General features: G+C 33.6%; 1 protein-coding gene across 15 annotated transcripts in view; it reads left to right on the top strand.

Moving 5' to 3' along the window:
- Window positions 1-23,377, top strand: part of gro (TLE family member transcriptional corepressor groucho) — a 123,576-nt gene that overhangs the window by 95,635 nt on the left and 4,564 nt on the right. For 3 of the 15 annotated variants that reach the window (XM_076395075.1, XM_076395087.1, XM_076395079.1), the window contains 5 exons: window positions 16,442-16,486; window positions 16,546-16,683; window positions 20,172-20,204; window positions 21,030-21,293; window positions 23,001-23,096. In XM_076395075.1, coding sequence (XP_076251190.1) covers window positions 16,442-16,486; window positions 16,546-16,683; window positions 20,172-20,204; window positions 21,030-21,293; window positions 23,001-23,096 — 576 coding nt within the window. Of the gene's footprint in view, window positions 1-16,441; window positions 16,487-16,545; window positions 16,690-20,171; window positions 20,205-21,029; window positions 21,294-23,000; window positions 23,097-23,377 lie in introns of all 15 variants that reach the window. The other 12 variants (XM_076395072.1, XM_076395077.1, XM_076395086.1 and 9 more) reach the window with 7 other exon arrangements.

The raw sequence follows: 23,377 nt of genomic DNA on the forward strand, positions 1-23,377 counted from the left end.
TCATTTAATACATCTTTGTTAGTATTAGAGAATGAATATAGAGGTAAAAATAGTTACCTTTACCTTTAAAAACCAATAATTTACTGCAAATTTAGTTTCCATATTTAGAAAACAAATTGTCCGTTGTTTAGAATATATATATATATATATATATATATATATATATATATATATATATATAAAATTCACATAAAATATAAAGATGCTACAATCCTTGGCTATTGGTAACATAATTTTGACTAATGTTTACCGATACCGTCTTGTTAAAAAACAAAACTTCGGTCAATTAAATTCATTCCAGCAGGAATCGGGTTTTCCTGAAATATTTCTAGATAGCCTTTTCCCATTCCAGTCTATTTCTCTTATGTTACACATATTCTCATTCCACAGTAAATGTCTCTGTATAGTTGTTGGAATTTGCTTTTCTTGTTGTTAAAGATACAGGAGAGATAAATGAGTAAAATTGTTAATTGTGTTTGTAAAGCTCTAATAGTCATTTCCCAAGATACCGCTTTTAAAATATTTAAAAATTTGTATAGCTTTATGGCGGTATTTTGGTTTCTCCGGCATATTATCCGTGAGTATTTGATTATGTTTTGTGACCGCTACCTGGCCTTTGGCTTATTTGAGATATGGAAACATTTTTATAATTAACCATTGGCTAGAAGAGACGGTGATTGGCAATTGCAGTATACTTTAGGAGTAGGCGTGACATAGATGCCACCTTAAATTATTCGAACCGAGGTGTCCTAATCCTCTTTCACTATTTCATTTAAATTCGTTTCAATTAAACTCAAAATTCGCGACAATTCGTGAGGTCAAGGTCTAGAAATCTATATAGAAAGTCCCATATGAAAGGTCGCCTTAGGTCACCTAAATTGTAATTAGTGCAAATAAAAGTGTTTCACTAATTCTAGCTGAAATCATTAGCAGTAATCAATCAAGGCGCAAAGTGAATTTGCACCAAGAAACAAATAAAAGGGCTTCAACGGCAGTTCGCTGTGGCAGCTATTGAAAATGTGGCAGACATAGAGAGAACTAATTAGCTAATTAGTTAGTTTAGTCTAGTTTTTTTTATTAACACTTGTATTTGATTTAAAGTGGCAGTATTTTGATGCGCAGTTAAATATAGATTACGCTTCGACGACATTACAAAAAACTGATCTTCTTGCTTTATTGTAGATTTGGAACATCTTGATCTCTTCCGCTGTTGATTTCTTCGTAAAGTTTCGAAGAGCATAACGCATATATAAGAGTACGCCTATACACAAAACTCTTGTAAACGCCCACTCATAAAATATTTGGTGCGTAGAATGTGTTTTCTGGCTCAAAGTTCAAATAGCATTGCGCTGTTCAAGAAAATTATTTTTCTTTTTTGCCATGTTATGCGTTTAGAACTATTTTAACTAGTGTTGGGAACTATCGACTGTTTAGTAATTGACTACTTTTTACTATCGACTGTTTCAGTCGCTATTTTCGGTTCGATTAATTTTGTTACTATTTACTATCATTGTTTCACCTATTTACTATTAATGTTTCAGTCGTGTACCTTTAGTTACTATTTTTGATTCTACTAATTTCATTCGACTGATTTTTAATGCTTTGGATCTGTCGCTCTAGCCAAGCCATATATAGATTTATATTAATATATATAGTTTTATGATTTTTTTGGTAGTTTGCTGGTAAATAACAATATATTGTATATTAATATAGCAGCATTTTGAAACGATATTTTTCAAGATTGTTAATGGTATAGGGTAAAAAGATTAAAATTGTGCATTTTAAATAGTAAAATACTTTTGACTGTTTTTATGGCAATGATAGGTAATATTTCGATTACTTTTTCGATTTTTGTTAAAACATATTTTCGTTCAATATTAAATAAAGTATTTACTTAATTTAAAAAAGCTCTAGTAGTTATTGTACGATCATTTTTAATTATGTCACGAATTAGTTTTTTTTCTATGATTAGGTATATGTTTAAGTTCTATTGTATTGTATTTATTTAATATACTATATTATTTGAAAATAGCAATTAACATATTAAAATAACTTATGTGGGGTATTATTCCATTCCATAGAAAAATTACATTCCTTTTTACACACAACATTCAAATATAAAGGTAATCCTAATTCGTTTAAAATGAAATTATTAATTGCATGTTAATAGTATTCAGTAATTATTGTTTTCCTTCTCTTTTTTTAAAGTTAGTACTTGAAGGCACATCTCCGGCTCTCTTATACTACTGTTGGAAAATATAAGCACATATAAAATTAACTGCTCTAAGCAATTACCTCCGTCCTTTCTTCTCTCACAATTTATACAGGAAAGCGTTCGTATACCTTCGTCTGACATCACTAATTTAACAAAACAGTCGAACCGTACATTTGACTGAAAATAGTAATTAATATTTTCAGTCGATAGTTCCCAACGATAATTTTAACTTCATAAAGTATACTGATCTTTAAAATAATGATAGTTTCTGAAATTGTAAACCCATATTAGACTATATTCAATATAAAAGCAATAACTAATACCGGTGTATACCGGATAATTCGCGGTGTAACAAGTAACCTTTGTGACCATAAAACATAGGTACCGGTCTTTTTTTAAAGTAAGGGACGATTGATAAGGAACTAGTAATTTTAACGTCGTGAACTTTAAACTAATAATAGTTTCTGAAATTGTAAACACATATTTAAAATATTAGATTATATTTAACTAGCGACCCGCCCCGGCTTCGCACGGGTGCAATGCTGATACCAAATTAAATACACTACAGAAAAAATATGAACGTTGTATATAAAAACATAGCGGCCCACTCCGACTTTGCAGGGGCATAAAATATATATGCCTATGTCACTCAATGAAAACATGATTAAAATCGATCCAGTATTTTTGGTTCATTCATTACTGCCCTTGGCCTGCACGCATTAAATTTGGAGTAAAACAATTCCTCTTCCCCTATACTTACTATGAAGATTTCCTGTTATCTTTGGAATATCTAAATTCATACAATTTTTATTACATTTTTAAACGCAAATTTTAAATTTGTAATGTCTCCGAAAATATTTGTTTAATTTACATGCTGTAAGGAACCATATTGATCTATATTAATTGCACACCGTATTTAAGGTACTTAATTCGATAAGGATTAATGCCGTATTGCTTAAAATAGCTTCGTAAATAAGCCATTTTCTCACGTAAAAAGTAAACAATAAAAATGTTTAATGTGGGTTATCCCTAAAAGATAAACATATACCATCGCGGACTTTTGTGTAGACCTTTTTATGGTGTACAATACTGTAGTACATTAATTTGATCTAACTCGTAGGGTTAGGCAGCGTTTTTGCTAATTGCTAAATAAGCCTAAAAAATAGGTTAATTTACGACATCACGTTAGAAACCTCTAAAATTAGCAATGTTGCCTTAGTATATTATGCATGTATTATACATATAAACCTTCCTCTTGAATCACTCTATCTATTGAAAAAAACCGCATCAAAATCCGTTGCGTAGTTTTAAAGATTTAAGCGCACTTAGGGATATAGGGACAGAAAAGGCGACTTTGTTTTATACTATGTAGTGATATAAAACCAACAATAGGACAATTCGCGGTTTAGTAACCTTTGTGGTCATAAAACATAGGTACCGGACTTTTTTTTTAAATAAGGGACAATTAATAAGGAACTAGTAATTTTGTTGATTATTATTATAAGAACGGTTGTAAAGATAGGAAGTTCCAATACCAAAAATAAATAACCAATACCGAAGTTTTCAATGGTAGAATATATTTTTTGTCGTTTAATGCAGAATTACTGCAGCGAGGCAATGGGCGTAGTAAAATCGTTTTCTTCAAAGATCAGTTCTTTGTTTCGGAATTTAAATTAATAAACATTATATATACTGTTCTTCGACCGGCTTGTCCCGGCGGCGTAAATTGTGAGCGAAATTTACGATTATTAAATAATGAAGCAATTGGCGTTGTGGGTGTTGGGCAAGGCTGATTAACATCTCAGCCCGCAGTTCATTTAACTTTGTGATCGACGAGAATTTAAATCTGATTTGTGTATGCTATTTCGCTTTTCACATTTACTTTTGCTTGTTGAACATGATACTTTACATCTGGAATATTCATACCATCTGTGCAAAAACTCATTTATGCAATCGAATAGTTTTAAAGTAATGATAATTCCATAATCATTTCTGGCGTTATAGTTAAACTTTTTAAATTAGTTCTAAATAATATTTATATATGTTATATTTTATTGTTTTTGCAAATAAATTAACTATATGAATTAGATATGAAATTAAATCGAATAAAGCATGTTCTATATTTAACTAAACTAAGATGTTTCTGACATAGTTCAATTACCTTTGATCCCCCGCTATACTTGTTCATTTATGTCGAACTAGCGTCTGATTTGTTATAACATTACTGTATTAGTTCTAACAGACTTACTATTGGCGATGAGAGATCGAACATGGCTAATAGTGTATTTGCTTGTTATAAATCGTGTAATAGGACTTGATAATTACTAACGCTCATTTGGCCACTACAAAATAACAATTTCCTCTTTAGATGTCAGGCGATACAATCACGGATAGTGATTGATCCACCATAATAAGCTCAACTCTTTGATGACTGCTCACTCAAGGCATTAGTTCAACGCCTACATTGTTGTTTTAAAACATATTTCCCTATATATGTTTAATATACGTAAATTTGTATGCTAATTTCTTACAAAGAGAAGGGTATTAGTCTAAAAATTATGCTTAATTTTTGACGATTTTTCATAATTTAAATTAATTTCCTAGTTACAGTTGTTTTAGTAGTGCGGCATTTATAAACGAAACCTTAAACGCTTTTTATCGAAATTACTTTTTCCGAGACTGTTGATGTGATTAATTGAGTATTATTTTAAAGAATCAGATCAATTACACATGATTAATACAAAAATATTTTTTTTGCTATATTTAAGAGTCTCCTTTTTACCAACTAGGGTTTATCTGGACTACTGTTTAACATGGGCTCCGAATCAGGGTCCTCGGCATTAAGCCGACTGGCGAGTGCCCAACTTGGAAATCATCCCAGAAGACATCCGGTCTTACCCAGCCTGGTTACTGGTGTGACTGGGATCATTTTCCTTGTTGGATTTTGCACTCTTGCCCTAAGAACAATCACAAACATAAATTTATAACCATGCTGCAACAGGATTCGAACCCGCGACTATCGCAACAGTAAAAGGACCGCCTTGCCGCCTTGACCACTGCGCGAACGAAAGAGAAAATTGTACTATGTATTCGAAATTGTAATATATTCGAATTTTTATTAAAATTAAAATTATCTAATGTACACGTGATTCCAAAATCTTTATTTCTTTTATCTTTTAAATAAAAAATATCTTTAAATCTTTTTTTCTTTATTTTTATTTCTTAAAATTATTTTTAGAGATTCTAATAGAACTTATTCGTTGTTTAAATAAGTAAATACGGTTTAAATTCATGGTTTTAATATGTGATCTATTGTTAAACAGTATTGGCAATAGACTGCTGTTGGCATATTATTATTTTAATACTACTATTTACGTTACTGTGCGTTGATGTATTAGTTTACTATAGCAACTGCAAGTGATCTTTATTTGACCCTAGTATGTCCAAACTACAACTGATTCGGTCCAAGGTACATAAAGTCTGTTCATCGTTTCGTTATCATTTTTTCTTTTGCTCCAAGTTTTATAGAAAATCTAAAAATGTTATTAATGTATTTATCATGTAATATAATGAAATAATTATCTTTATTTTTTAACGTATTGAAGTGTTCAGAACTGATTTGATCATAACATGTTGCCCTCCATAAAGGTCCTTTATATTACAGCCTACTATAATGTTTTTATACAATTTAGAGTATATTTTTATCAATTGCGGTTTATGTTTTATTTCTAGTTTACTCTAAGTTTATCTGTGATCTTTTTGATATCATTTTAATGAGATCCTTACTAAGAAGAAGTTTAATCTATGTTATCACTCATATAAATTAATTTGAAAGGATTTACCACAGATGATGTTAGTGTATATTAAAACGCTTATTTGCTACCAATTTTATATTGAGCGCTCAAGTGACAGGTTTCACTTTTCAGTATGCCATTTTGTCGAAGTGCGAACAAGACATTTTTCAGTGCTTTGAAAATGTCTGAATTTGTACCGAGTAAATTGTGCTTTTTACTTCAATTTGCAAAAAAAAGCGGTGTTACTGAAAGTAATCGAATGTGGTCTTAAGTTTATGATAACCATGCTCCCGACAGATTCATTCATCGATGACAAAGAGCGTTCTGGATAGCTAAACAAAATTGAACACCAAGATTTGAAAGCATTATTCAATGAAACCATCAATGGGAATTGATGTCGATTACAATTGTTGCGCTTGAGCCAAATACTGCGCGAAAAACGGCCGGAATACGAACAAAAACACAAGCATGTTATTCTTCAACTCGACCACATATTGCGAAACCGGTGGAAACTTATTTGGAAAAATACCTACCCGCCTCATCATCCAGACCTTGCTCCGATATATGAGTCGTGGCCTGTCTGAGAAGCATATATTAGGCCGCTATATTATTATTTATTTGTTATTTTAAAAGCCCATCAGCCTCTAGGGCTATTTAGGGTCGAGTTGCAATGTATTTTTAAATAAAGTATACAAAAATGACAATGACATTCAAAAATAATATACTATACAAATTACAATAGAGAAGAATTACAAAAGATGTATCAGTCCAGCAGCCGTTAAAAAGTTAAAAAGCGTATCCAAATGCTTGGGTTGGACCAGTTGTTTTAATGACCTTGGCATTCCAAGCTGCCGTCTCAGTATCTCAAACTTCACACTCCAGAAAACCTGACGCTCTGTTGTGTTTGGCATTCGTCATATTGTGGGGGGTCTCTTCCTTTTAACAGATGCTCATGCGTTAGTCTGCTATGCCCTATTCGCAGCCGAGCAAGGATGCTCAATTGAAACCTGTTGAGATTGTTAATATTAGGAGATTGGTGAAAAACCCCCTTGATTTCCCACAACTTGTTATTTTCCATAAGGATATCTCAATTTAGTTGATCCAATTTTTTGTAGTTTTTATATGTATTTTAGCGTCTTCCTTACTGAATAGAACGCTCAGTTTGACTGAATCTTTCTTTCTGCTTGACAGATAGTTGGCTCTTTCGTTATCGGGAATTCCCCTATGAGAGGGAACCCATAAATAATTTATTCTTACTCCCCTCCTCTCCAATGTTGTATGTAGCTCCCTGATAGCTATAACTAGAGAGTGGACTGTCTTTACTGAAATCAGACTGTCTAAAGAACTCATTGAGTCTGATACCACAAGTATTGATGCGCCCACCGACAGTCCATCCAGGGCAGATAGGGCCTTATAAATGGCCAAAAGCTCCGGGAAAAAAATTCTAGTAATTGTAGGAAGACAAAAGTGCTCCTCCAGCAGCCCCGAAGTGTATGCGGCACCAACGAAATCTCCCCGTTTAGATATATTAGGCCTCTATAGGCAATGTAATCTAATGTCTAATGTAATCTAATGTTTTCGAATATGAGCTTTTGCCTGGTAAAAATAATAGATTACCTCAAAAGTTACAGATTCATTCTCAATGTGATAATATTAAGTACCTAATATTAAACGCCGCCTTCATAAACAACCCTCGGACCTCTCATATATTTTTTATGGCTCGCCAACCCCAGCATCATCCCCGGACTCGAAAATCTGTTATTATCGTGAATCGAGATTTGAACCGGGATGATCCAGGCAGACCGGGTGACTTCCTCCCTTTCCCGGCGCCCGCTCCGCCTCCTCCCTCGCCGCGTTTCGAAGGGTCGGCTGCGGTATCCCGGGGAATTGTCGGACGTGGTGCGCGTACTCTATTTTCTAAATTAGATTGTTACATGGAAACAATATTAGGTCGTCTTCAAACTTTATCCGCGCGGAGGGGGACGGACCGGTGGGGAGAGACGGGATCGGAGGGACCGAATGACGGTGGTAAACACGTTGAATTATTTGAAAACAACCGGGGCTTTTGACGGGAAGTAGTTTGGAATTCCTGTCTCGTTCAGGTGGCAAGCGGTTCATTATTTAAGGCGTTTCATACGTCATTGGGTTGACTTGAGCATCACCGTCTTTCAAACTTTTGAAGCAACTCTTTGTATACATCTTTAGAATCAACATTTATTGATCGATCCTGTTATATTTATTTTTGTGTTCAATCATATATTGATAAAAATAGCGTTAATTAAAACATTTAATTATTTTACACAGCTATAGGTAATAAAAATATTGTTATGGTAAAAAGTTAGTAAAATGACTTTGACAGATAACAAGTAACCAGTGTGAAATTAAAAATGTTCTACTATAAAACGTTATATAATATACTTAATTGCCAGAAGCTTTATATAGTGGAGAAACCCCGTCAGATACCTTTAATGTATATTAAATTGTAATTATATTGACGTCACTTTATATAATCTGAATTCTATGCAGTTAGTTACTTGGAAAGTCAGTTGGAAAATTATTTGAAGAATAACGCCAAGTCTTGTGTTCGCATGATCTTTGACAAGATATTGCTTCATCTTACAAGGGCAACACACGCAATTAATAAAAATGAAGCCTTACGCAAAATAACAATACGTCAAAATTGTTTCTATACTTTTTTATTACCCTTAGTGCTTCGACAATATTCTGAATGGGCAATAAACATTTCTTATGATAATTTATTATATACATGATTTATTATATATATATCGCATGGAAGTTAGCTTTATAGTTTACGCACAACACTGCTATCATTCACATTGAGTTGATTGGTCGTATATTGAGGACATTCTTTCGATGTTACTTTTCGATGAACTTTGAATTATTCTCGTTTATTACTCGAGTATGAAATATATCACGAACACTTTGTTTTAGAACTGTTGAATGGTGGCTGTATTAGATTTGCTAGTACCCCATAATTGTATTCCATAGAGCCTAATGATCCTGAGTAATGATGTGTACAGCAATACCTTGTTAGGTGCTATTCATTTATTGCGTAAGACGGTTTTTGTCAGTTTACCATTATTAGACTTGCAATAGTAGGTGGTCCGTGATTTGTCAATAATTTCGTCTTTTCTTATCATAATTTTCAAGTCATATGGCTCTGCAGTGCGAATTATGTCATGATGAATGCGAACAGCTTCATCATCAGCGAACATCAGACCGGTCGAGCATTTTTCGCATAATTCCACGTATATTATCTTTCATCTGCTCAAAACATTAATATGTATTATTAAAAAATAATAAATTTGGTGTTGAAGATAACACGAAGAATTTTGAAATCGATGGAATTGAAGTATTATTTCATATTCATTAAAAACGCTAACTAAGCTGGGAGAAAATCATTAAGAAAGTAATGACTATACAAAACCTTTAATACCATTAGGAAGGAGTCAAAAGTAAAGATATTGAGTATCGTACAGCTGTTTTAATAAGCTGTAACACTTCCACATCATGATTATAATGGTGACAAACTAGGGATATGGTTATCCACTAGGAATATTGTTACCCACTAGAAACATGGCTACCCACTAAAAACGTTCAATGTATTATCAGCTCGAATAGTTCTGTTCTTAATCAGTTCTGGATTTTTTTCACTTATCCTGAATTTATTTTGAACCATAGATATTGTTGGTCTCCATGAATATCTTCAGTTCAATTGTACTATTAACACTGCCGCTGGAGTATTTTTCTTCGAAACGTTTTAATTTTTATATTTATTATCTCTCTTAAATTAATTACATTAAATAATGAATCTGCTTACATAGGGTTTCATTTATATTTTACTAATAATGAAAATACTATAATTTGTTGCGTTTATAGGATTGTAGGAATGGCTTTATTGTTTTTAAGTATTCTTGAGTTAAGTCAAGAAACAATTGAACAAAGAAATTACGTAATTTATTATTATTATTGTAACAAAGTAATTTGTAAATTCGTTTTAGAATCAGGCAATATTTTCCTTCTCATTTTATTCTATCTAAAAAGAGACACAATGCTGACTGATTAGTTCGAACGCATAAACGAATGATTTTGTCAAAGTCGTCCGGTTGTCAGACGTATGCAAAATTCTTGAAAGCAATAGTGATAAGAGGTTATAACTCTAAAGTATAAACTATTGTGGCTGTACAATTAACTGTAGTTTTTAGATGTACTATAATATTAAAACAAATTATATTTGATAACATTTTTGTATTATTTTATTTAGATTAAAATGTTGTTGTATATCAAAGCCCAACTGAACTAAAACTCAGGGTTGATGCGACAACATTGCAACGTTTTGACGTCACAAATTTAGATGACTTATGTACAAAATAACGTTGAATAGACTATATGTTACCTTTGAGTAACGAATACACTTTTCTGATTTGAGTGAGCCCTGATGGCTGATGGAAGAAACAAATTCGGCAATCTGTGAAATTGAACTAAAAACACGAGAAAAAGAAAAAATCAATTACAAAGATTAAAATCCATTATAAGATATTCGTCTCCTAATATATAAGCCAGTAACAGAAAAAATATTCGATTTCATTTTTCTGCTTTTCCACGATAAGAAAAGCGTTTGTCAACGTCGAAAAGGTATTCACCGCAGCCCTTAACCTCACCCCACCCTCAACCTCCGTCGACAATCAATCCGTCTATTCCTCCACCTACAAACTGCCACGCTACGCCCTGCCATCGCCTGCAGCTCCTTAGCTATCGACCATTCGTCTCTTTGGAGACGATGCCAGTGACAAACGGCGGTATTTACACCGCAAAACGCGAAGAGGGTCGCAAGGGGATGCGGATAACTCGGGGCGTACAATGTGGCGAGGTGGCGGTGATGCCTGCGTCCTCGATTTCTAAATCCTATTAGCTACTGTCGGGCGGGCGGGGGTGGCGGCAGGGGGCTATTATTGGGGTGGTTCGGTCATCTGAAGGCCAATCAATCCGTACTCTATTAACGAACACATTGTGCTCGGTTCCACAACAGCGAAAATTACAGCGCGTCGATTCAATCAGCATTAATTTTCATATAACACAAGCATCAACAGCGAATCGGATTGAATGAGTAAGAAATGTGATCATATAAAACTCTTATTTAAAGGAATGTCGCCGCACCAAACTTAAATTAGTTTTGGTTAATTTTCACTCATTTTTTATTAATTACATCTTACATTCGATATGCTTAGTACAATCTTAATTTACAATTAATTTATTACTACTGTTCTGTTGTACTTGTATTAATTAATACACTGGCAAGGCGAGTTTGGGATTGATACATCAGTATGTATTTCCCAAATTAAAATAAAACTAATCTACTAAAATTACTTAAGCTAAAGTTAAAAATACGCTTATACACAAAACAAGTTTGCTTCAATCTTCTAATTTCCTGCGTGTTATCCAGCAGCTCTATTGCTTCCACGCTGTTGTGATCTAGAAACCTTATTTCGTATTTTAATGCGAAATCTTGGACCACTTCGTGTATCAATTTGATTTGAAGGTCATCGTGCAGCTCTTCGTTGGTTACGTAGCGAAAAGCATTGGTTGTAGAACTTTCTTTTCGAATATTAGTAGGTTTAATGTCTTAGTGCAACCCCATATTTGCACGTCATAAGTTCAAATTGGCTTTATGAATGACCATTCTCTTTTATTTTAGGTCAAGTTAAGAGTATCTTCCGACTAACCATTACAGTTGCTGACTTTGATTCTAATCTGCTCTGCTTTTTATCTAACATGATTTTTCCAATTTAACCTACCATCGAGATGTATTCCGAGGTATTTAGTTGATTCTGCTTGAGGAATCTGGCATCCGTCAAGTCAAAACCTAATTATATAGGTTTTTGTCATATCGCCGCAACGCAAAATTAACATGAATATATATGGAGCTATTACGCTGTATCCTATTTCCAGTCTCTAGTCCATTTGTAGATTTTGTTGACCGCTACTTATACTTTTTCTACAGCATTAGAATTTTTTTGACTCTGACAAAAAAATGTAATGCAAATAAAATAATGAAACAAAAATAACGTTATAAAATATAATTTATTTTAACAATACTTTTATACTATATAATTTGACAACAATACTATATAATTTGACAATACGTTCGACGTCATTAGTCGTTGTTGGCCAATATTGGAAGGACTATATGTACGACATGAGATTCTGAATCTATATATCAATAGGTTAAACGAACACTTAGGAGTATACAGAGAAGTGTGAAATGTAACATGTTATAGTTTAGATCGGAATGATGTGGAAAAAGCAAAAATATTGCGACAAAACTTTAGCATACGCAATATTTTTCATTTAAACTCTTAACAATATAAGTTTTTAAAATTCATGTGAACATTACAAATAAACAGTCATTATAGTTTGTGTAGGCAAAACATATAAGTAATCAATATATTTACCGCTCGAACGGCCCGACAAATCTGTAGCACAGTTAGGTTAAAAAATAAGGCAGTAACTGATTTGTTATTTTTATTTTTATTGCGGTAATGAGTACATTCCCCTTTATTTTTTCCAACTTCAATCAGTGTCCTCGGCAGGTTTTTAACATAATTTTGATCGAACTTTTTCACTTATCTTGGATATCATTTTTTAATTGGCCAGTATAGTTAAATTATTTACTGTTTGATCGCGCAACGCCTACTAGCTTACCCCGACAATTTTCAATAATATTACCTAACTGATAATTTTAATACAACTTCTACTATTAGTTTTCTCAGAAATCAATTATACTTCTGTCTTTCTATGCAACTGTCTGCGATCTTTTAAGGTATTTATAAATATCACTATCATAATTAATACCATCTCAAATTGAATTTCCGATTCGGTTACATGTTTCGACGCCTCGGACATCATTCGTCTCTTTTTAACTGGTATCTAGGGAGAAGAAATCCGGGCCGTGTTTAAAACGAATTTTATACTTTTGTAAAATGCAATTGCCAATATATTCTATTTGGTATATATGTCTTTATTATTTGCCTAGGACCTTCACCATTTTCATCAAAAACTTGTACTGTACTGTACTAGTATCTGGACAATTTGTTTAATTAGTGCGCCTACTAACAGAATTAGGCTATATTAGTAGCAGAAATATTATTGAGACTTAACTAACCAAAAAATTAATTACTAAAAAAATTATACCCTGAAATATACTTGGACGCCTCACAAAATTTAGACCGGTTGTGGCATTTGGAACTAATCTATAAGGTCTGAAAATTTCTACCGCGGACTATTATCAACTACTGGAGTCATATCGGGTGAAGAGGTATTCTCAAAATTTTTTTTCAACACAAACCGATTTTGGCTGGAGTTCCCTAGGGTAGTGTCTCGCAACAACTTTTGAATATGTTATACACTGCTGGTCTCCCAAGAACATAAGAAACAGTGCTTGGAATATTTGCCGACGACATAGTTATTGCAAAAGATATATTTCTGTTTGAAGATTGTAGAAAAAGTATAAGCATAGCCGTCAACAAGATCTACAAATGTACTAGTGGTCGAAAAGTACAGTTTAATAGCTCTAAATCTGTCCATAAAAATTGTATATATCTACGAAATAATAAATACTCGACAATATATTACACAATAAGTAGATTAATAAACTCAACACTCAAAACAAAAACTGTCCTAGTTAGTTGGAAGATACTCTAAACTTGAGCTAAAATTAAAGGAATTGTTTATCATAAATCATAAAGCCAGTTTGAACTTATGGGGTGCAAATATGGAGTTACAGTAAAACATCAAACCAACTAGTAATCCTACGCTGTCAAAACAAAGTTCTACGTAATCAACGAAGAGCTGTACGGGGACTTTGAAATCAAATGAGTTTCCGAAGTGTTCAAAGATGTCGCCTCAAAACTTGAAGTAATTTTACTAAATCACAATGTAATGAACAAGATTATTATATGTTGTTTCGATGCGTCTATTTGCTGTATTTAAAAAACATTTTTTGAAACGGCGAGAATTATTCGAGACCCTAATAATGAATAGTATTATATATAGTTTTAAATCGCAACCCCTCGTACTATTTGTAATAACAGGTCGCCCGTTAGTGGATTTCACCCCACATTCGGAACCGTCCGTGCTAAAACGCTTTCGGTTACAAAGCAATTACTCCATCAGATGAACTACCGACGCCCGAGGGCCATAATAAAAAAATAAAAAACCAAACCATCACATCGCAACCCTCTATCGACCCTGGATGACGTGCCGCTCGTCATTTCACGACCCCTTGGTCAAATAATCAAACCCCAACAGAGTGTGGCACCCTTTCCGATTCCCCTGCCTATCAAGAGAAGCCTGGTGTGACCATAGTCTTCCTTTCTTTTTAAGGGGGCCTACTTTTTACAAGTGTGTACTACGATAGCTGACGGTTGCATGACCGGAAATCGGCACCAGAGGGGTGGTTCGAGATAGTAAAGATCTGGCAAATATAACAAATTGTTCATTATTTGAAATAGGGAAGTTAAAGTGTATGGTCGTTAATATTAATCTGGGTTTTTACATTTTTATGAAGAATTATAATGATTGCAATACATTGGTAAGTATCACGAATGTAATAAACGAAATAAATAATTGTTTACTACACTTTTGATATCGTCACTGTTGTAAGGTGCTGCTCAGGCAGGTCATGCGTTTCCGCTGAAAATAAGCACTAATAAAAACGAACAATATCTGGTTATTACGGAGGGTAGGGTCCAACCAAATGTTTCCATGAAAATTTTAACTGATTTTAGAATATAGGATCAAACGTTATCATTGGTGCAAACAACTTGTCCGTCTTTTCTTAAAAATTCGATTATTTTCTTCAATATTCAACTAAATCAAAGCATCAGTCAAAGCTGTAGATTAGCACTTTGAACTACTAACTCTTATAGATTATGACTGTCTTTATAAACTTTCGGCTGTGTTCCTGGACATGTTCTTAAACTTCTTAAATCACTTAACGTAGCAATTTTTCTCCTTTAAATCGCTTTTTCTATATACTTCTACGATCAGTCAATACTCATCAGCCACAGAGTTCTTCAAATCACACCAGTAACTAAACTGGGCAAGACCGTCTTCCTCGGAATGGCCTCCAGGTTGTCAACTCGTAAATCGGTAGGCTTAACGCCGAGAACTGTGGTTTGGAGCCCACGTTGGACACTAAGCAGGCAGCAGTAGGTAAACCCTAATTGATATAAAGGGGCAATATAAAAAATCTTGTACAAAACTGTTATATATAGATCGAAATTATATTGTTAACAGGTATATAATCTTACAATAGGGTATTTATAATCAGACAGTTTTAACAGAATTTATTGGCGAGATATTTTGCTGAGCAGTAGAAATTTTATCTACAATAATACGCAGATAACATGTAGTTATAATTGGTGTTAGAAAAAATTGAAACAGTGGATAGTCATCGTTAAATATCAATCATCCCCTCTATACAAGTGGAGCAACTATTCAATATTTAGCTGAACTCCCAGTCACTTTTGTCCTTACTTTTCAGATTTATATAAATATAAGCCTTCTCTGGCTACTTTTCAAGATAAAAAAAACGTTTTGGAGAGATATTGGAATTAGGTGTAATTTTGATAATGTTCTTTAGTACAGCTGCTTAAAAATCATTCAGTCGCTCTGTTTTCAATAATATTAGCTTGGCCCTCGTATATAGACCACTAAAATGTAATAACATAAAAAGTACATGTGGTAGAGAGGCTATTTGGGATATTATTCTTTAAATATTTACAAGATTGTTATGGGTTATCTTTGAACTATTATAAATTAAGAAACTTCGTTATACGATTAAATATTTCAGGACTTACACTTTATATTTGATCAATATAACCTGGTGTAATACCTGTTTAAAGTATGAGCTTCTGTTAGACATCAAATATTTTATACTGTATGTTTAACCTGATAGAATAAGGTAAACAACGTTGTTATTGATATAGGTTTCAGACAGCTCAACATTTGGATATTTAAGTTTTAACTCTCATGACATGACATAACTTTTAATATATGCCATTATAAGATTTATTATATATGATGCTAGTTACATTTAATTTTCAAAATCCATATTCTATATACCTTCACAAAGTCTGTATTCTGTCTAAAAAGTGTCCCAAAAATTACACAAAATTTTAATTTGCCCTCTTTTGCGATATTATTTAGAGAAAAAAGTTTGTTAACTAAAAGGTTTAGTGAAGTAAAAAGTCGTTTATTATTTTTCATTATAATCGTAATTAACTGAGAATAATAATAAACGAATTATAATTTATAAGGTTAATATTTATTTTTGGAATAATATTATATGTAATATCATTCTTTGTTGTATTATTATTTATTTTTAATGTCTTTTTTTCTTTTTTTACAGTATTACGAGATGTCCTATGGTCTTAACGTAGAAATGCACAAACAGGTAAGTTTTCAGACTCTTTAGTTGTGATGAACGATCTAAACTGTACGCCTTCCTTACAGACTGAAATTGCTAAGCGACTGAACGCAATTATAGCACAAGTTATGCCCTTTTTGGCGCAGGAGCATCAGCAACAAGTGGCTAGCGCAGTTGAGAGAGCCAAGCAAGTGACCATGACAGAACTGAATGCCATCATTGGGGTAAGCGTAAGTGGCATTTTGGTTTTTTTTATTTTACTGAATCTTTTTTGGCCTGTTTCGCGTCATCATTCAGGATGATGTGACGTTTACATATTTTTGAATTTCTTATTTGGGTTTAGTGGATGCGTTGAATGGGTATGGTAGAAAAAGACTGTCGATAGGAAGGTAGGCCTGTTAGTTGGATAGCTGAATTTTCTCGCTATGGTCGCTGATATGGTTCTGTTTTGTTCGGTATATCTTAAAGGAGTAAAGATGCGTGCTTGAATAATTAGATATCAGAAACTGAGGAGAATTGGCTATTTTGGGACGTTCTGCAGTAAATGCCATTTTAAGAGATAAATATCACGGAAAATATCAATGGTATGGTTTTTTCAGTAAACAAATAATTGTTAACGATTTCTTGACCATTTCATCGATTGTTGCTAATTTATTTTAAACCAATATATTCACTTTATTAATATATATTTAATAATATATTTAATTCATATTAATAATTATAATTAATATATCAAGACATTTTAGTACAATTTTAATGTTTTACTATTGTTCCGTTGCACTTACATCAATTTACAAGCAAGACAACTGCGAGATATCAGTGTGTATTTTCCAAGTTTAAATTAGACTACCCAAGCATCAATTAATAATAACATTTATACACTATATAAGTTCGTGTGTTTTGGTTAACTTCAATCTTTTCATAACCTGCACGTTGTTCAATAGCAGTATTACTTCAGTCACTTTCTTTATCATTTTAATGATTTTAAATACTTGAACTCCTGCCCTTACTTTAACTGTATTCCGTTGAGATTATCAATAGCGGTCGATTCGTCAGTTGTTAATTTTTTTTTTGATTATGAGAACTAGAAACCATATGGCAGCAGTGCGAATTAACAGGTCTATTGAAAAGTCCCCCGACCTGACACATAGATGGCGCTACTAGAATTAAATCGCTACTAGAAATAAAACAATTAATTAATAAAAATAAAAATATAAATAAATTAAATAAATTCACACTAAAGTGTTAGTGCGAAAAAATGGATAAAAAGCAATTTCGCGTGTTGATAAAATATTGCTTTTTGAGAGGAAAAAATACAATTGAAGCAAAAACTTGGTTTGATGCCGAGTTTCCGGACACTGCCCCAGGAAAATCAACCATCAAGGATTGGTATGCTAAGTTTAGACGTGGTGAAATGTGCACCGAAGACGTTGAACGCCCAAAAGAGGTTGTTACAAACGAAAACATTAAAAAATCCACAAAATGGTTTTTGAATGACCGTAAATTGAAATTGAATGAAATAATAGACACTCTAAGGATATCAACTGTCTATATCACGAATATTTGGATATGAGAAAGCTGTGTGCAAAGTGAGTGCCGCGCGAGCTCACTTTTGACCAAAAACAACGACAAGTTTATGATTCGGAGCAGTGTTTGAAGATGATCAAGCGTAATAAACCCGAGTTTTTGCGTGGATATGTGGCAATGAATGAAACATAGCTCCATCATTTCACTCCGAAGTTCAATCGACAGTCATCCGAGTGGACTGCATAAGATGAACGCGCTCCAAAGCGTGGTAAAACGCAACAGTCGGCTGGCAAGGTTATGGCATCTGTATTTTGGGATCCGTATGGAATAATTTTCATTGACTACCTTGAAAAAGGAAGGACCGTTAACGGCGACTATTACATAGCATTATTGGACCGTTTAAAGGACGGAATCGCCGAAAAACGATCGCATTTGAAGAAAAATAAGGTGCAACTTCACCAAAAGAATCGTGTCACAAGTCAGTGAAAACGATAGCAAAAATTCATGAATTGGGCTTCGAATTGCTTCCTCATCTACCGTATTCTCCAAATCTGGCCCTCAGCGAATAACTAATTTTGACAAAAAAATGTGTTTTACTATGGTAGGCCGGGGACTTTTCAATTGAGCTGTTATTATCATGAAGAATGATGACGATGATTAGCAGATAGAATCCCTTGTATAAAATAACGTAATAAAAAATATTTTTACGGAAAATAAGATTCGTATGTACAGCAGCAAGTTTACGCGTTTAATGTCGTATTTGTTTATCTTTGCTAATATTACTCAAAGTTTGTCCAGGCTCCGTTCGGTTTCAGTTTATCAAAAAATAAACGGCATTACGATCGACATAAAGCTACACAACTCCACGGCTTCGAGATTAATATTAAACAGCTTATTATTGGCGATAAACTCGGTGTTTACACAATAGATTTTATTGATATTTCCCCGTAGCTGATTTACGATGAGTCCTGTTCGGGTTTAATGAAACGTCGGTAGAGTTATTCCGGATTACCGAAGGAAGAGTTTTCGCGATGTTTCCTACCGACGTGTCCTAATGCTGCCCAATACTGGTCTGTTAGGGTGGCTAATTCGCCCTGTGGCGACGAGAATTAGCCTGGATTGGTTTAGTAGGCTGGGAGGTTCGTTAGTTATCGCTAGGTATCAACTAGTAATGGAGTTTTCGCGTGATATCAAATCTATAATTAGAAACCATGCTGTAGTAATTAAATATAAGTAACATACATTATTTCTAATTCAACTAAAACAAATCAGAATTCCACAAGCTAAAACTTCCTAAGACACTCAAGATTTATTTTTTCTGGAAACATATATGTATAGTTAAACATAGAAGTATGAATTTAAGTAAAAAAATTTATCAATATATTCATTGTTTTTTAACTATTTTCTTCTACCATCTTTATTATTGCGAATAGACTTATAACTAAAAAAAATTTCAATTTGAAAATTCATAAGCATAATAAAAGTCGTCAAAACATTAAAGATTTAAGAACTAAACACATTAAAAAGATCTTACACACAAGACATCTTTTATTCTCTGAAAAATATCATCTAAAAACTTCTTACTAAAGTGCTCTAACTTTCTTCATTCAAGTCATTCTTCTACCTTCAGAGTAACCACAAATTGGTACATTTTTAGTTTTATTTTGTGGTTTATATTTTAAGTTTTACTCCAACCACACATACTAGACCACAACGTATTTTGATTGAAATTTCTTGAGTGTGATAATCTAACAAATAAAAAGTATCACAATTCGTTGCAAAAAACTAGATTTCAAAATATTCGAGAAATTCCAATTTCTCAGTAGGCGAAAATTAGTTACATTGTATTTGAGAATGTTGAGAACTTCAGTAAAGATTTTAAAATAAAATAACCTTATCAACGCGAAAACTCACAAAAAGAAATTTTAATACTGTGTGGGTTTTTGAAATTTTTAACGATTTTGGTAGTTATACTATTCTATTTTTTTTTGGGAAAGGCAACCGCGTCAGAACAGCCCCAGTCTTCCAAACACTTCGCCTTAGTTGTAATAAACAACTCTATTTTGCCAATTCAATCAAAAATACTTGCGGCATAGCATTCAGTCATTCCACTCCCTTTAGATTAGCTAGACTATATCATCATTTCTAGGCGTAATATCTAATTGTAATTCTGTTGTTGTTCCAGCAACAGCAACAACAGGGTCTTCAGCAGTTGCTTGTAAGTAATACTTCTGTAGATGTGCATGGAATACCAAAACAGGAAGGGGAAAAATGAAGAGTTATCGCAACATCGCCGTAATCTCCTTACAAACGCCGATTTTATACGATATCTCTCTATTTTTACCTGGGCCTACTAGATTTAGTTTTAGGCGTATTTTGTTTTACCGGTGTATAGTCTGAATGAGTGTGGAATTGGCATGCATTCATTTAAATAACCTGTGATATTTTTTGTTTCTTGCTTTCGTTGTTGTTTTGTTCTCTTTTTAATGTAGTTTTTTCTTAGGGATTAAAATAATGTTAAAGGCAATATGTCGAGCTTTGCCTTAATATTTACATTTGAAAAGCACGAATAATGGTTGTTAAAAGATCGAGGGTAATCGTTGATTTGAATGTTATTGATTATGAATTATTATTATAATATTATTAATATTTTTATTCGTAATTTCGGATAATCCACTTCGAAATACAATGTATTTGTTTTTTTTTGTAATAATAATTATAACATAGCAGCGCAAAAATAAATTGTTTTATGTAGGCTTTGTAAGATGTATCATAGCAATCGACGATCGTTTTACTTTTATAACGGACATAAACAGAGCAAATGGATGAGAATATGAGTTTTGATGATTTATAAATCGCTGTTTTTAACATCAAAAATATCTACATAATCGCCTACTTTATTTTTAGTTCGGTTACATGTAAACAGAGTATAAATTAATTCGCAGAGCGTGTTATTTTAAGGCTTTGTATTTGTGGCTTTCGGTTAAGCTTCGTGTATCGAGCTATACTAGACGTGACTAAAGGTTGTTTCATCTGTTCACAGCAGCAGATCCACGCACAGCAATTGCCTCACGCTGGAGGACCAGGTGGCTTGCCCATGGGACCGCATCCAGGGTTGCCAGCTATGGGACCAGCTGCGGCAGCGGGTCTACTCGGCTTCGGTGCAGGAATGCCTCCAGGGGCAGCGCCACATCCGGCTGCCGTAGCTGGTGCGGCTCACCCCCTGCTCAAGCCCGCAGATCTTCACCCACGCGCCTCAGAAGATCTGAAAAGGCCCAGCAGTACCAATGCCTCTGAAGAAAGACTGGTAAGTAATGTTCAACTCTTTACTGCAAAATCATAATTGTTTTTCATATTATACACTGATCTTAGAATTCATCTTAGTATTTAGTACTAATTTAACTTTAAAGTGATATTGGAGAATTTAATAAACTCAATAATAACTTTCTTTCGATAATTAAATTTATGATACAATATAATACATATTGATTATGCAGACGTTTTTCACTTGTACCAGGTGTAACGAAAAGTCATTACCGATTTTTTGCCGAAAAAAACTACATAATTTTGAAGAAAATAGAAAAAAATTATTTAGTCAAAATATTGGCTATTTGATTCTATACATCTTGTCAATCTTTTAGGTAACTTATGAGTGCCATCCCAAATAAACTGTTTATCCTTTGAGCAAGACCATTCATCTAACCATTTTTTAACTTCTTCAAATTTGCTAAGTACTGTTCTGCGCAAGCTCGTGTCCCATTGATGCGAAAAGTTGACAGTCGACCGGAGTAAAGTCTGGAGTCTACGGAGGTGTGATAACATATCCCATCTAAGTGGTTTCAGCGCTTCCTTTGCCAGTTTTGCTTTATGAGACGACGCGTTATCGTGCTGTAAAATCACTTCACCGGGTCTTCGAGCCCTTTCTGGGCGTTTTTCGATCAATGCTTGGTTCAAATTTATCATTTTTTGTCGGTAGCGATCACTATTAACAGTTTCACCAGGTTTCCATATTTCGTAACACACCACGCTACGCAGGTCCCACCAAACACAGAGCATTGTCTTGCGATCAAAACGATTTACCATTGGAGACGATCGGCTGGCCTCACCATGTGATTTTTAGCGCTTAGAGTTTTCAAAATAAATCCACTCTTCATCACCCGTCACTATTCGATGCAGGAATGACTTCCGATCATACCTTTTAAGCAACATTTGACAGACGTTTTTGTCATTCAATAAATGTGGCATCCATTTTCTCATCTTTTGGATTTTCCCCAATGTTCATTATCGGTTATTAATCATTTCTTGAGGTCACATTTAATGCTTCTGCCAATTGTTTTTGAATTTCGGTTGGTTCTTCTTCAAATAACTCTTGCAAATTCGCATTTTCAAACTTTTTCAGTCTATCAGAACGTTCTTTATCTTGTACTTCGGAATCACCACTTTTGAATTTTCGAAACCATGCCTAACGTTTTTTTAAGGTTAAAATATGCTCACCATAAGCTACCAGTAAACGATGATATTTTGACAAGAGGTATAAATCTATGACAGGGTTACTTTCGCAAAATATAACCATAGAGTAAGTTTCTCTGTGAATATAACATGTAAGGCTTTGACGCAGTATTATAAAATGACATATGGGTCAAATCATAATATACTCAAGCCTAGCGATATCTGTTAGAAAAACCAGTAATAACTTCCCGATACATCTGATAACATAACTTATCCTATTTTAAATGTTACTAATATTAAATGTCAATAAGTCTCAAGATTTTCATGTTTGAATAAGAAGCATTCATTATTTACTGTTATTTATGCAGCCAAAAATACTTCAAAATAATTTGATTTGATATTTTCGAATAACAACTACATAATTCAATTGTATCATTTCTCTCTTGATATGTCGTGAGTGCGATTTTAGTTATTTTCCTTTCATTTCTATTGTCTGGTGCGCGAGCAACGAGTATGGGTTATGTCGACCGCTACTTAACTAACAAAGGGATGATTTATTTTGCAGAATTCCGTCTCACCGGGAGACAGAGATAAATACAGGGCCAGATCCTCCCCCGACGTTGAACCGGTCAAACGACGAAAAGAAGAAAAATTGGGACACGTAAGTAAACTGGGAGTGAATCATTAATTATCGTTCTCCGCTCGGTTCTTCGGGGTTTCGGCGCCTTTCCGCAGCCTCCAGATTTATCGTGATCAGCATCGTCGTTAGGATAATACACTGCTTGACAATAAATTATCTCCAAATTGTTGAATTTTCTGAAACGTCATTTTAACCAGTATTTAATTACGCAACCAGAAATACTCGCGTTTCGATATTTAAATTAATTAGCAAAGCCAATTTACTCATTACAAATTAAAATCATTCATTACCATTTACAACCA

This window comes from Rhynchophorus ferrugineus, unplaced genomic scaffold, assembly GCF_030347505.1.
Source record: "Rhynchophorus ferrugineus isolate W39M unplaced genomic scaffold, kcgeb_rfMv2 rfM2, whole genome shotgun sequence".
Lineage (NCBI taxonomy): Eukaryota > Metazoa > Arthropoda > Insecta > Coleoptera > Curculionidae > Rhynchophorus > Rhynchophorus ferrugineus.